Source organism: Corvus brachyrhynchos, unplaced genomic scaffold (genome assembly GCF_000691975.1).
Source record: "Corvus brachyrhynchos isolate BGI_N302 unplaced genomic scaffold, ASM69197v1 scaffold97, whole genome shotgun sequence".
In the NCBI taxonomy this organism is placed as follows: Eukaryota; Metazoa; Chordata; class Aves; order Passeriformes; family Corvidae; genus Corvus; species Corvus brachyrhynchos.
This window is the reverse complement of record NW_008239758.1, coordinates 2,934,967-2,949,135: the sequence shown is the minus strand read 5'-3', so window position 1 is coordinate 2,949,135 and position 14,169 is coordinate 2,934,967. Positions and strand designations below refer to the sequence as shown.

Sequence of the window (14,169 nt, the reverse complement as noted above, 5' to 3'; positions counted from 1 at the left end):
CCGCCCCCGGGTTTCTTTGTGCCTCTGTGTCTCTGTTGTTTCGCTGCGGTTCGCGGGGGTCAGTAGCTGCCGTATCGGGGTGTCCGCGCAGCAGCTCCCAGTGTTTTTGGTACTGACGGGCTCACTGAAACGCCTCAGTGCCCTTACGAGTAAAAGGAAGCGGCCGCGTTTGCCCCACTCTCCCGAAACAAAGCAATCCGAGTGTTTCATCTCGGTCCAGCTCTCGCAGAGCCATGGGAGAGAGGTGTGGTGAGGATAGCAGGATGTCGTACGTGAGAGCAACAAGTACAAGAAACAGCAGTGTGACCTATAACACAAGGTGGAGGAAGTTGCGTTGTTTGCTCTTAAAAAAAAAAACAAAAAACCAGACAAGTGCATTTCAGAGATGTCTTCCAGGCTTCGAAAGTATTAAAAGGGCTGTGATGCATCAGATGTAAGAACCAGCGAGGATTTGTGGGAAGGAGATGGGATGAAACAGCTCCGTGATTTACCAGCAAAGGAAGTTGTGCAACATCTTTTTTTTCGCTGGAGGTTTTCCAGCACTGGTTCCGCGGTCCCCCCCGCCCCTTCCCGGGGCCTGCCGAAGGGCCAACGCGCACAGGGAAGCGGAAGGGGTGAAGATAAGATTGTGTTGGGAAAAGAAGGGAGTGTGGCCATGACTGAGACGGCGGAGGCGTGAGGAAGAGGGAGACGCAAGAGGATGAGAGTTTAGCTCCACTTCAGCATCAGTAAATCGAAGCCTTAAGGGGGTAACTCACTTAGTCTGAGTTGCTCACAAACTAAGTATTTATTAGTTATTACTGCTGAGGAAGGAGATTCCTGCACGCATGGTTTTTCCCTCTTTGTGCATTTAAGGACAAAGGCATACAGAACATCTACAGGGAACATTCCCCACTGCACTATGTCAAATTGTCAGGAAGCTGTTCTGTTGCTGTAAAAATCTGAGTAACCTTTACATACCTGTACATAAGTAGTGTTTTGATCAATACCGATATTTTGATGGTAACAGACAGGCTTTTTATTTGGCTCAGTGATGATCTGCAATTCATCATTATATCAGCAACAGAACAGGCTTATGCATCTTGTAGAATTGCTGAGCTGCAAAAGGGTGTCTAACAATTTCACGTGCTTAAACAGTTAACCAGATAATGGCACACTCTTACACAACTAATAATTCAGATTCTATGCAGAATTGGTATTTAAAAAAAACAGGTTAGTACGTTGTCCATCTGTGTGTTTCTATTTTGGTGCTGTTGTCAGAGTAACCATGACACTTTACGCCAACTACTATCTCTTCTTCTAAGTCTAACAAGATCTGGATGACAAACGAATACTGATTTACTTCAATAAATCTGCCAGTTTTGTGATCTCTAATGAGCTGTGGGTATGTACATTACACTGCATTTCAGGCATGGAAGAAGTGTTTCATTTGAATTGCAAGTGCGTAGCTGCTTCCAGGATCAGAATCCATGGCGGCCTGTCCTGTCCTGCCACATACGAATCCTTCTCCTTGTGTTCCCCAGGAAAACACAGCAATTTTTATTCTGTCAGCAGCTGGAAATAAAAAAAAAAATCCAAAATATCTTCTATTCCAGGGCTGTTCTCCTAATTCTAACATTGCATTAAGTGCTAAGTTATGTTTTTTCATAATGATCAGCCTCTTGGCTTTTCAGTAAACTTATCCCAACCTATCTGCCTTTTTCTGTTCCTTTCCCCGTATCTCCTTATGCAATCAAATTTACTCTTAAGCTTGAATTATTGTTTAATTCTGTTAATTTTGCATAAAATGCCATAAACAGAAGATCGTTCCTTCCTGGGTAGGCAGATGTGGAAGGGTGGCTACCAGTATTAGGTATTTTAGAGAAACATTGCTTAATTTTTAGAGGACTAAGATTAAGAGCAACTGGACTCTGTTTATCAAAGAGTTGTGTCACACAAAAATCAGAACGGGGGGATTTGGGGTTCATTGATCAATACACAAACTTCAACAGGATGAAGGAATTTTTAAAATATGTTAATTTCTAAGAACTAAGAAAGAGCACTGACCCAAATACTGCACATATTTCTAAGAAATTTAGTAGGCAGTAGAGTAATAGGACAGAATAAAGCAGGTGATGAGGAAAAGGAAATAGCTTAACCAAAAAATATTTTACTCTATCCTATAAATTCTTTCAGTGCTTCATATTTTCACAGCTTTTTGGCTGGAGTCTGGAACAAAAGAGCAAAATAACACTGTGAAACCCCTTGATTAAATGGGTACAGGAAATGTTGTTGCTGAAACCTGCTGTCTCTGTGAGACAGGCACACGTGGCAGCGACAGGGACATGTGCAACAGCCTGATGGACCTGTTTCTCCTGGCAAGAGAGCGATCCAAAACATAGAAAGGACAGCATTTAAGAATTATTTATTAATACAAACACATGTTTAGCAACTTTTCCCCATGTACCAACAGCCTTATCTGAACACCAGTAAATAGTAATTTCTGCAAGGAAGAGATACCCTAGTTCACTGAATATTATAAAGCAGAGAGAATAACTAATTTAAATGCATTTTCAAGGTAATGTTTAAACTAGTTGAAAGAAACTGGTGAAAGCCTTACTCCTACACCATTATGCAGCAAGGCCCCATTAGCTACCTTAATGAAGCACTGTAAACCTTACTTTTGAATTACATTGTTAAGATTGTATCACACCCTCAAAGGAATTGAGTCAGATTTTAATATTCCCTGGTGGTAGAGACTACAAGGGTAAATGTGGGTAACTGCATTTAAAAGGGTATTTCACCATTAATCTGCAGCTTCAGCTCATGTTGAGTCTAACTTGCATATATTACATCCATTTTTTAAAAATAGATTTCCGACTAGAGTAAGTGCCATTGTAAGTAAGTGCCATGTCTTGCCAGATCTATGAATCCTTAATTAGACACAGCTCACTAATTACTGGTTATTAGGACAGTCTTCATTCACCTTTAGACTCAGGTAAGTTATGTAAAATGTACACATATTTCTTAAGCACCAGCAAGATCAGATGCATGTAAATACACTATTATATAAAAATAAAAATAATTCTGTAACCACTTTTTCTAGCTCTTTGATGAAGAAATATGAAATTAATTAGTCATCCACTTGTACAGGCCAATGTCAGCTTTAAAAGCACATCAAATTCTCTCCCAGTGATTTAAATGTAGATTTTAAGTCCATTTTTAAAATTTTCAGTAAGCCAGAGTAATCACACTAATTTCAGTCTAAAAGAACAGTTTATTTCCTTACACATTACTTAAGATGAAGGTCTAAATATATACATATATATTAAAACAGTAAAAGACATAATTCAGCTTCTTCTTTTGCCCCTGAATTAGGGTGGGCCCTTAATAATAATAGCCTTGGTTTTGTTCAGTTTGGATTCATATGCAAATATCAGAGAAAACTTAAAATTTGTTAGAATATTCTTCCCATTTACATTGTTTTAATAACAACAAAAAATTAAATAGGTTCACTGAATAAAGTAGCTTCAATACAGTTTTGTGGCCTTGATTTCATGAGTGATTTATTGTAGAGGCCTCAACAGACACCTCAAAGCTGTCATTCTTGTCCAGCTGTTACTACTCTCTTAGATTAAAACTGGGTTAAGAGAACTTCCATTTGAATGAAGGTTTTGGGTATCATTTTAGGATATTGGTCATGCTAATGGGATGCACATGAACAGGATGTATGGAACAAGTGACAACCACAAGGTGTTCAGTAGCCATAATGCAAACCTTGATAAGCTGGGTTTAGGCAGTGCAGACCAGGCCATGTGTGCCCTGTACACCCCACTTTCCCTGAAAGGGCACAGGTTTTAGTTAGGAGCTTGCTCATCTCTAAGTTCCCAAGTGACGACAGCAGTTGTAGTTCAGTGTCAAGCACCTCAAGTTGGGAGCTTTTTTGGCACAAGAACACATACTAGTAACATCCCTGTTTACTCAAAGTGCTTTCACTATTTTGTTTCGTCTTTCCATTCTCTACATAACAGCAGGAGAAAAAGTATTAATGGAATTTTGGTGTAGCCATGGTGAGTTTCCGGCATCTCAGCCTGCAGAGAGTCCAACAAACTATCACCCAAACTTCCTCAGGCACAAGGAAGTCTCATGACCTTTCACTCCAACCTGTCCATATCCTCCCAATACCTGGAATCTGAATATCAGATGGATCTAGTTCGTTTCCCTGAAGTTTTGCTGTGCAGTGGACCAAAGGCAGATACCCTTTTACTACTGCTATTTTGTATAAATGCTAGGTTTTATTTGGTTTGTGTTCCTTTGGGTACAGCCAGCCTTGGCATTTAGAACATCTGCAACCTCATATATAGCAGAGGAAAAAAAGAGAAAAAGCCCTCTTGTCTTCCAAACATATATGTGACATCAGTCTGCAACTGCTGAAACCACAGCAACATTTTTGGGTGGCTCTGTACTTTCTGAAAACAGCTTTGTAAGCCACTGTAGGAAGAGGATGCTACCATTCATTAAAGTTGTATTGGCAATCTATGTCTCAAAGTCCCAGCTTAGTCATGCATTTAAGTCCCTGATTTCCTCCATATACCAATTATGTACATATTATGGCTATTTTCCAACTGGTATCAAAGCTGCCTTGTGCACTGCAGATAAGAAACGTCAACATGAGCATGCTCTGCTCCCTGCTCCTTCCTCATAAATGTACACCACGTTGCCTCTCCATGCCTAAATCTCCCTCACTTCCATACCTCATTTTTTCTGTAGTTCCTGATCAGCCTGTTAGCCTCTTCAACACCTTCCCTGCAGTAGGAAGAGCTAAGCAATATCAAGGGGGCTTTATGCTTTCACACAGCAAAGTACAAAACTGGCTCAGAGCTGTGTGTGATCACAAGTAACTCCACAGCTTAAGGCTCAGCTGAGGAAACAATTGTCTAACAGGCCAGTTCTTAGAGAGGACCTCTTCTGTACAGGATGAGAAACCTTTTACACATACACTGTAACCACATGAATATTAGCAGGAAAACTACTGATACAAGTACCTTGGGCCTTCTGTGTCAGACAAATTACTGTGTGTGAAGGAAGGACAGTTTATCTGCAGAAGTCCAGGCACCAGCAGCTTACAGCATCTCTTTAGGCACTCAGGACTTCAACTTTATAGGTAAGCAGCTAAAATTTTGAATTTCAAGCATTAACCACAAAGTATCTGGAAGCCTTGCAGGAACCCACTCCCCAGAGAATATCTTAACACCACTGTAAAACAGCACTGGTTTCTTCCTGTAGTTCCACAGAGATTATGAAAGGCAGACAAGATCATTCTTATCTTCAGCTGTTGGGTTTTCAGGGCGGTGTCACAGTGCTGACAGTAAAGTAAATCCAGACATGGTCAGGAGCAGCCATTTAATCGTCTTTCACTGACAGATTGGAGTTTCTTTTTTCAGTGTTACCATATATAGTAACATATAATGAATTTCATGAACATGGAATTTAACACTGTTGAATGGTGGTTATTCTTGCTGCCATAGTAACATTAAGGGTATTTATTAATCTCTTAACAGTTTTTGTCTATACAGAGTGGAAGCTACAAGAGCACCTGGTAGTCCAATATGGCAAGAGCATACAAAGGAATAGTACCACATGTGTGGGTTGCAAGTTATCATATTACAGGCTAAATTGGAGCATAGCATTGACACCCCATAACTGGTGTAAAGCTGCTCTGCAGGAGGTGAAAAGACATACTAGGCCATGAAAAAGACAAATACCTTTTCTATATACTGCCTATGGTTTTATGCAGCATTATGGGACAGTCAGTAAAGCCTAGCAGGAACATCAAGGCATAAGACAGCCAGAGTTGAAAATACCTCCCCATCCCGGATTTTTGTTTTTCAAGGAAGTAAACAGTGCTGACACACTGCCAGACTATATAAAAAACAGTTGATCCTGCTCTGCTTGCAAGTTATTTTACTTCTGATTAAAAAAGAAACCATAAAATGGCATCAAGTTGGAGCAGTAATGTTTCTTGGTTGTTTTGATGTAAGGTCTTCACAGCCTACAATGTAGATTAAAAGTTTGATCAATTGGTATTGTTTCTGTATTTTATTTCAGTCAAGCTCAAAAAACCACCAAACTCCACAATGGAGCAAGAGCTTGCATAGAACCGAGAAAACTTGATGTAAAACTATGCTCTCTAGTGGAGAAATTTCATTCTGTGCAATAAAAGTTCAAGCCATGCTGATCCATATACTTAGCCAACAGGTTTTCAGTGCAGAGAAAATATCAAGATCTCCCACAATATGAAAAGAGTGCAAGTGCCCAGTTCAACATATTTATTATAACTAAAATAGGCTCATACTGAGTTACATGACAGATTACAGGTACATAAGGTTTCTAAATATAGAACAAAAACTACCTAAGCCCTAGGACATGTGTTTATGTTTGTTAGATTTTTAAAAGTAATGACACTTTCAATGTAATAGCAAAACATTTCCTTTTAATGATTTTGCACTTTATTGTGGTCCTATATAATACTACATAGTCTGATGAAAATAGGTTATTAGTTTTATACCAGATAGTGCTACTTGGTTTACATAATCAAAACTAGGATTTTTCTCCAAATAAATGTTTAATAACAAATTGTCTGTTGATTTATTTTTAGAGAGACAAACTGAAATGATCACCAACTCCTTTATTTCTAGTTACACCACTAATTTTAAATCTACTGAGTGGTCCTTCAAGAAACTCTAACTTCTGTTCAATGTCTTTTCTTACAGTGTTAACAAAACAACCCATTTTCTTCATGACAACTGCCCTACCACAATTCTTCCTAGGCAGGTATAGATGACTGAATTAATTAACTCAGTATAATAGCAGATGAATTAGAATCTATTCTTTCAAACAACTTGGTCACTTTATGCTTCCTCTAAAGTATACAGGATGTAGTTTCTTTAAACTCTGCATCTTAACAAGGCTGTTAGAATATATCTGAAGTCAGAAGACAGAAATATAAAAGACTTGCAAAAGCTAAATGTACAGTTAACGACGCTAATTTTAAAATATATTTAAATTTGGTGTGCATTCTAATTCAAGAGTAAGAATCTAGCAAGACATGGGTATTAGATTTCTTTTATGTGGTTACAGAATGTTATGATCAGCTGTTGACTGTTACAGAAAGTAGTACTCCCTCTTCCTTTTTGGCCCTAAAAGATAAAACATGGGGGAGGGGAAAAGCTGTTTTTTCGAACATATACAGAAACACAGAGCTACCTTTCAAGTTTTAGTTTCCTGGTATACTCAGAAAAAGCAGTCTAACAATTCAGCAAAGCCAGCAACCTAGATTTAAGAAATATCACAAGCTACCAACAGAATAATACAAATTAAAAGATTTGCCGCTATAAGTTTCTTTAAATGGAAATAAGTTCATAACTGATCTTCTGCCTAGAGCAAAGGAAGAGTTTGCTGACTTCCAGCATAACTTGTGCTGATATAGCAGCAATTTAAACATTTGTATTTAGTAAATCCCATGAGAGCAAGCAGATTTCCTAAGTTTCTACAGTGGTAGTCATACAGAATTTTGAGTTGGGGAACAATTGTCAGTGATTGGGTAAAAGAAAAACCTAGTTCTGCTTCAGCAGTTTTGTCATATCACTTAATAGAAAGATGAATAAGAACTAAGTAGTAAACTGTAGTTTGAGTATGTCTAAATATTTATCGCTATTTATTTAAATATTTATGAAGTGCTGGAACTCTGCAAAATTCTGTTTCCATTTAATATTCTCCTGCAACTTTTCACAATATTCTTTAAATGTGTGTCCTTCACATGGCCGTATCACTTACACCGCATGCAAGAAAAAATTTATTTCATATAAAAACAGACAATCTTGAAAGGAAGGAGCCAGAAAGACAAGCAAGATATCCCTTGAAGTCCTGTGTGGTTACTGTTACAGAGAGGTAACAAAGAGAGACATCTTAAATATGTTTAGTTTAAAATTCAGTGGTAGGCATGCAAAACTAGCACACAGTTGTGAGCATCTTGTAGCACCACTGGAAGTTAACTGGTAGGTGAAATTAGCTGTGTTGTAGTAATAGCTGCCAGTCACAGCAGCGTGTGTGCACGGATGGGAGGCAGCCCAGTCACTTAGGGATACATTTCTTATTCTAAGTCTCATTTGAGAGTCAGAATGTTTGCAAAAGCTCCATTTTTAGATACAAAAGTGTTATTTTGGCAAGGCAGAAGTTTCACTGTGTTTCGCAGACTCAGCTAGCTATCTTATATTAGAGTTCATTCACCATCAAAAGACATAAAAAAAATACCAAAGATTTATGCATTAGGTTGTAATGTATCTAAAAAAGAGGTCCAAAGTTATCTGACAGCCACAAGATCGTACTTAGCAACTCAGTTTAGCCCATGTAAGAAGTGAAAACATGCGATACCTTCCAATTAAATCACCTCTGCATTTCCTGAGAGGAGAAAAAGACAGATGCCAAAATCCCAGACAATTCATACTGACTTCCAATCCCATCTTACATGACAGATTTGAGAGGTTTTTGGGACAGAGCTAGGAAGTCATCCACAGTGACGAATTACAGTTGCTACTACAACACTACCATGACAGACCATTTTAAGGATAATTTAAAATAACTCCTTCAGAAGATATAGTGCAAAGAACATCAAAGCTTGTACTGACCTATTTCTAATTCAGGTACTCTCCCTACTCCATGATAACAAGGTTTTAGAGAATATGAAAGCACAGTCCAGGGGGTCCTCATAGGACAGAACAGATTTCAGCCTTCTCTCAGTTTCCTATATTTCAACAGTTGCAGAAGTGCCATTTGTGTAGCCACCTTTAGACTTCATGTGGTCCTGAATTGATACAGCCTAGGAAAAAAAGCTTATTAGGACATGCATCTTATACATTCTGGTTGCCAGAGCAATTAGTAAAAGCTTCAATTTGAAAAGGCAGGCGGGTCATATGTTTACAGTGCTGAGTCCCAACTGTAGTAGGGAGAAATAACAACTAAATCCAGGACTGTTAAATACTATTTTAAGTCAGCATTTGAGATATATTTTGCTATACAAAATCCACTTATTCTTACGTCCCTCACCCTGGCACAGCTTTGACTTTAAGGTGATCAGGTTCTAGTATCAAGTGCATCCATAGAATCTCATCATGTGAAAGATGGGTTCTCATCATGTGTAAAGATACTGAGGAAATGAGCACTTCCTGCTCAGTGTATCTCCCACACTATCTCATGTTTACAAACCAAAAGTTCTGTTCTGATGCTATTCTACTGATTAAAAAAAAAAAAATCAGATTTTTCTCTCTCTTACAATTAGCTAGTATTTCATTAGCTCCCTGCTCTACAGGTTACTGAGGGGAGATTTGTGCTTTTCCCAGAGGTGCACACTTACTGAGGAATAGTCACCACTCATCTCTCTGGCCCCGACGTGCGCCGTGTGTACGAAGTTCATTGGCTCTCCTATCATATTCCGGTCCAGTCTCCGACGCCTCTTCTATGAGACAAAAAGATATCTTAGGTCTCTATTCAGAAAACATCAGCAGCTTTCAGCCAGAAACAAGTAGCCAAGATAAAAATAGATAGCCAGTACTGACCCGTAATGACACCTCATAGCAACAGGGCTGAAGTTTCAGACTGTTTGCAGTAAGACATGATGAAAGTCACTTTTATTACTGCTAATTGAATTTTAGCAAAAGCTTTCTTTAATATTGGAAAGTCAGGGCCTGAAAACTGCAAACAGTCATACAGTCTAAGTTTCTGGCAAAGCACACAAAGTTCAAACATAGTTTAACAGGACTGGTTTTAGCTTTTGCATTACTTTGCCCAAACTAATCAAAACAACAGGAAAACGAAAGCATTTTCCACGTAACTGAAAGACAAAATTTCAAATCTGATAAAGGGTGGCAGTTGTGCATCCACCTACCGGCGGGGGCTGTTCACCATTGCACCAGTTAAAACAAACCAGGAACTCAGTCATTTTATTTCTCAGTAGGTAATAGGCCTTGTGTAATTATTTCTCTGGGAGTTCAAGCAGTACAAGGACCAAGATGCAGTTCCTAGAGTGAGCTTAGAAAGGAATTGCTTGTGCAGGTTCACTGGTAGAGATCACAGAATGCATCTTATAAGTATACCTGCAAAGAGATTATTATTTAAATTCATATTAAAATATATCAATGTTTTATAAGAGTTATTGAGCAGTAGGCAGTTCATAAGACTAAACCAAGACTATTACATTTTTAAACATATCTGTAGAGTAGAGAAGCATCAATTTAAAATTAATTCATGTTCATGTCAGAAATCAGGGTTAAGAACTCTCCATATTTACTCACAGAGAGTAGTGTAAGTTCTTTACAGAAATGTAATAAAAACAATGCTAGAATTAAGTCAAGTCTTGTTTAACAGTCCATGATCTGGTTGCAAGCAGAGCTAACCAATACTTATGAATTATTTACTGTTTTGCAAGAAACCAGCTTTGAACAGATTGACCTTTTAAGATTTACAAACTGAGGCAAAAGAAAGTTTCGGCCTTACATATGATACAGTTACTCTTCTTAGATATGGAAAAGCTCAAAGCAAAGAGCCTTCTACAACTCCAAATAGCCCTTAAAAGAGAAGAGAAAAGCCGTGCATACCAGCAAGAGAAACCATTCATCAGAGCTTAGAGCTTCCCAGAATGTATAAAAATATTAACATAGCAATCCTGAACTGGAGACACAACCAGGAAACTCACTGACTCTAAGTGCCCTGAAGCCAGGACACAGCCCAGCTTTTAGTAGTTACTGACTTTTTTTTTAGTAAACGTATCTTCCTTCAAATCAAATCATGGGTTACAGAGTAGACTTTAAAATTAACTTTTTCATACCCCAAATCATTAAAACAATATTACAACATGTTCATTTAAAGGAAGTTTTGTTACTTTATTAAAGCTTACAGCGTAACAGAAGGTATAGTTTCATCAATTCAGTCTTCCTGAAACCCCACTAAACCTTTCACAACCAACCAGCAGAAGCTTCCTCCTTCATGGGCATTTCTTCTGTAGTCCCACAATTATGTAATTAGCACATCTATTTCTTTCACCTTTGTGGTTTTCTAACATTTCATCACGTCTCACTTCAAGCAGATTTCTTAAAATTTCTGCCATTTATCTTTCAAAGTATTTGTTATGTCTGCCCCTTTGTTTTAGGTAGCCTATAGGATACATTTCTGCAGAATGTGTCTTACGCCACTCCAGTTTATCCTAAGTGGTTTTAACACAACTCGTTCTCTGCCTCAATTATCATTTTTCACCTCATGCTCTCACAATGGTCTTTATCACCACCAGAAGGGACAGTGGTCCACACAACCATAAAAACATGCAGAAGTCAAAGCTTTTGCCAGCACCTCACATTAGTTGCAGATTTTTTGGGTTTGTTGCATGTTAATGAGACCCCATCAAAGATAAGATTTTCTTTAAAATCATGAAGTGTGTCACCCCCCAGAGATCCCCTATTTTGAAAGCAGACTGACTGAGACATCATGCCCATCCCAAAGCAACAGCTGAACGCCTACCGTCCTCCTGCCGCACCCCCATTTGTCCATCTCCCTCCGTGGGGCTCCGCGCGTACCTCGGTGCTGCCCGCTGCTCCCGGAGAGTCCTGACGGGATGGTGTGTCCTCATTCAGGCGCTGGCACACACCCAGCTCCCGTCTTGGCAGCTTCAGCACATTTACGGTTCATATTCCTGGGTTATAATTAATCCTGTTGGCTAAGCAGGAACGCTCCGCTGCGCTCCCGTGCCCTGCGGCGGCTCCTCCGCTCCGGGACGTGCTGCACAAGGCTCGTGTGCGCTTCACGCGTCCCTACAGGTGTCAGAAACGCAGAGCCGAGGCCAAAAATAGAGCCCTGCTTTGGCGTCAGATTTGTGCAGCCGTGCAGTTTTCTCAGCACTCTCCATGCAGCCTGTGGCTCACTTCCACCCCTGCGGCAGCTCTGCAGGTGTCCTGCTGGCACACAGCGTGCTGAACGCCTTCCTGTTGTCTTTCACATCAGAACGCTTCTTTTCCTCTGCATGACTCAGAGAATCGTCCCCCAGGACAGGAATGTTTGTGCCAGGGCATGGGACACCACCTTGCTCCCAGACACTCAAGGTTTCCACACTAACTGGAAAAATTTTAAAAACATCTTAACGTTTTCAGGCTCACCCAGGACAAGTAAAAGCCAACAAGAATCCCCAAACCAAGGAGAAAACAACATTTTGTCACAGTTGGCACGCAGACCAGAACGGGACAATATCCTGTTGTTCTTTCTCTCTGTTTTTCACCATGGCAGCAGTATCATCGAGGCGAGGAGACAAAGGGCCTGGGAATGGCTAGCACTCGCAGACACGGATGCTGGATGCGCTGGCAGGATGCACAGCCCTGCTGGACCCCGGGGCCTTAAAGTGCCCCAGAGATTTGTGAATGTTGAGATAAACTTCCCTGAGTGTAGCAATCTACCACTGCTATGAATTAAAAGGTATTCAAAAATCTTCTTGTATTTTACTTACAAACTGTCAAGGGAAAATATTTGCTTGAATCAAACCAAAAGAATTCTCTTTGCATAGATAAGAGACGGATGATAATAGTGATAAATAACATCACTAAACGTATTTATTCTTCCCAGCTGGCCTTTAGACTCAAGGTCAGATCATGCAAAATCCTTGGCTCGAGCTGTTAGTGCAGACAACGAGGGTAGAGTTAGTGTGTATTGTCACACATCGGGCCCAGGCTGCCATCCCCCTGCCCCGAATCAGCGTTAAACCGGGATTACTGCTGGGCCCACTTGTTGTCATTTTTATTCCAGCTCTGTCAATACTGAGTTCATGCAAGAAGCAGTGCATTTCAGCCTAAATGCCTTGCTAAAAACCACCGTGCTTCTAATTTGTTCATTATCCCTCCTTTGCTCATTTGACATCAACATCACATTAAAATCCTCAAACGCTTGTATGTTTATATATTTGAATGACAAGCTGTGGCAAAAGACAGCAAAACTTGTATTTCAAGTATTAGTTTTGAGCATGAAACTTGAAGAGTACATCTTGCTTGGTAAAAGGTGAAGAGTACAAAACAATTACCAAGAATTTGGAAGAACCTTGGAGCCAAGCAGCTAAAATCCTGCTGTGGAGTGAGCTTAGCTGCTTGCAAGTAGCATCCTGATTTTACCAGTGTATGTACAGATTACAGTCTGAGTTTGGGATGCATTCCTCAAACTACATAATGATGCTGTTATGTAGCATAAATGTATATATTGGTCTGCCATCCTGGAGCTTCACAGAAAGCTCAGAGTAGGGTTTTAACTGAGCTCTTCAATAATCTAGGTGTGTAGGATTTTTAACCTAAGAAATTGGGGTGTGGGTGTGACTATGAGGACATCCTTCTTTCCAAAGCTAAGTAGAGAGACATATTTAAAAAATGACTCTTCAAAACCAAACCAACCAAACAATACCCCCACCCACACACACACATAAAAACCCCCCAAACCACAAAGGCAGCTCTTCTATTTCAAAGTAAAAATGAGCTAAATTACCTTAATCTCAAAAGGAAAATAAAAATGTATTTCCAAATAAGCATCCATTCCCCCTCAAAAAAGAAAAAAAGTCAAGAGACTAAATTATGTGTTCTGTTTGGAAGTTAAAAACAACTGCAAAAGGAATCAACTGAGGTTTGCTTGCAGTCTTACCAGAAAAGAAAAATAGTAAGAATAATGAAAAGCAAGCAAATGGTTGGCAACACACCCACCACTGATAATGTAAGCACATTGAATGGATTAACTGGCTTGTAAATTACAAAATTAAGTGTTACTAAAAAAAAGCTATGATCATAAATTTGATCATAGCTATGATCAAAGCTATGTTCATCATAAAATCATCATTTTATTATCATAAAATGATAATAAAAGCCTTAACAAGAAAAGATAGAATTCCTCAGGCATGGTTGATGAGCAAACACGACTGCCAAGGAAAAGCATATGATGGAAGCAGGAAAAGCAGGGAACTGCCCTCATTTAGAGAGGGCTGCAGAAGAGAATCGCTCGGTGCCGAGCCGCCCCGGGGCCGCGCCGTGACCTTGCCCGCAGCGCTGCTCGCGGGGCCGGGGACAGCGGCAGGGGGCGCACTGCGCACCGCGCGCGCTCGCGGCCTTCCCTCAGGAGCCT

At 39.8% G+C, this 14,169-nt stretch overlaps 3 protein-coding genes across 4 annotated transcripts in view; 1 reads left to right on the top strand and 2 right to left on the bottom strand.

The window, feature by feature from the left end:
* Positions 1–210, bottom strand: part of SPPL2A (signal peptide peptidase like 2A) — a 27,280-nt gene extending 27,070 nt beyond the window's left edge. Inside the window, exon 1 of the mRNA XM_017742549.1 lies at positions 148–210. Coding sequence (XP_017598038.1) covers positions 148–210 — 63 coding nt within the window. The remainder of the gene's footprint in view (positions 1–147) is intronic.
* Positions 211–3,395: 3,185 nt separating this feature from the next.
* LOC108448729 (CDC42 small effector protein 2-B-like) lies at positions 3,396–12,317 on the bottom strand. 2 transcript variants are annotated; one of them, XM_017742692.1, is made up of 4 exons: positions 11,548–12,317; positions 9,923–10,130; positions 9,392–9,493; positions 3,396–8,857 (listed from the first exon to the last, which is right to left on the bottom strand). In XM_017742692.1, the coding sequence occupies exons 2-4, from the start codon at positions 9,974–9,976 to the stop codon at positions 8,783–8,785; spliced, it is 231 nt and encodes a 76-aa protein (XP_017598181.1). In that variant the 5' UTR covers positions 9,977–10,130; positions 11,548–12,317; the 3' UTR covers positions 3,396–8,782. The 2 variants fall into 2 exon arrangements, with proteins under 2 accessions (XP_017598181.1, XP_017598182.1); XM_017742693.1 differs by having other exon boundaries at positions 11,604–12,317.
* LOC103621329 (nicotinamide riboside kinase 2) overlaps positions 11,515–14,169 on the top strand; it is a 19,272-nt gene continuing 16,617 nt past the window's right edge. The window contains exons 1-2 of the mRNA XM_017742548.1: positions 11,515–11,630; positions 12,640–12,712. Of these exons, the coding sequence (XP_017598037.1) occupies positions 11,515–11,630; positions 12,640–12,712 (189 nt within the window). The remainder of the gene's footprint in view (positions 11,631–12,639; positions 12,713–14,169) is intronic.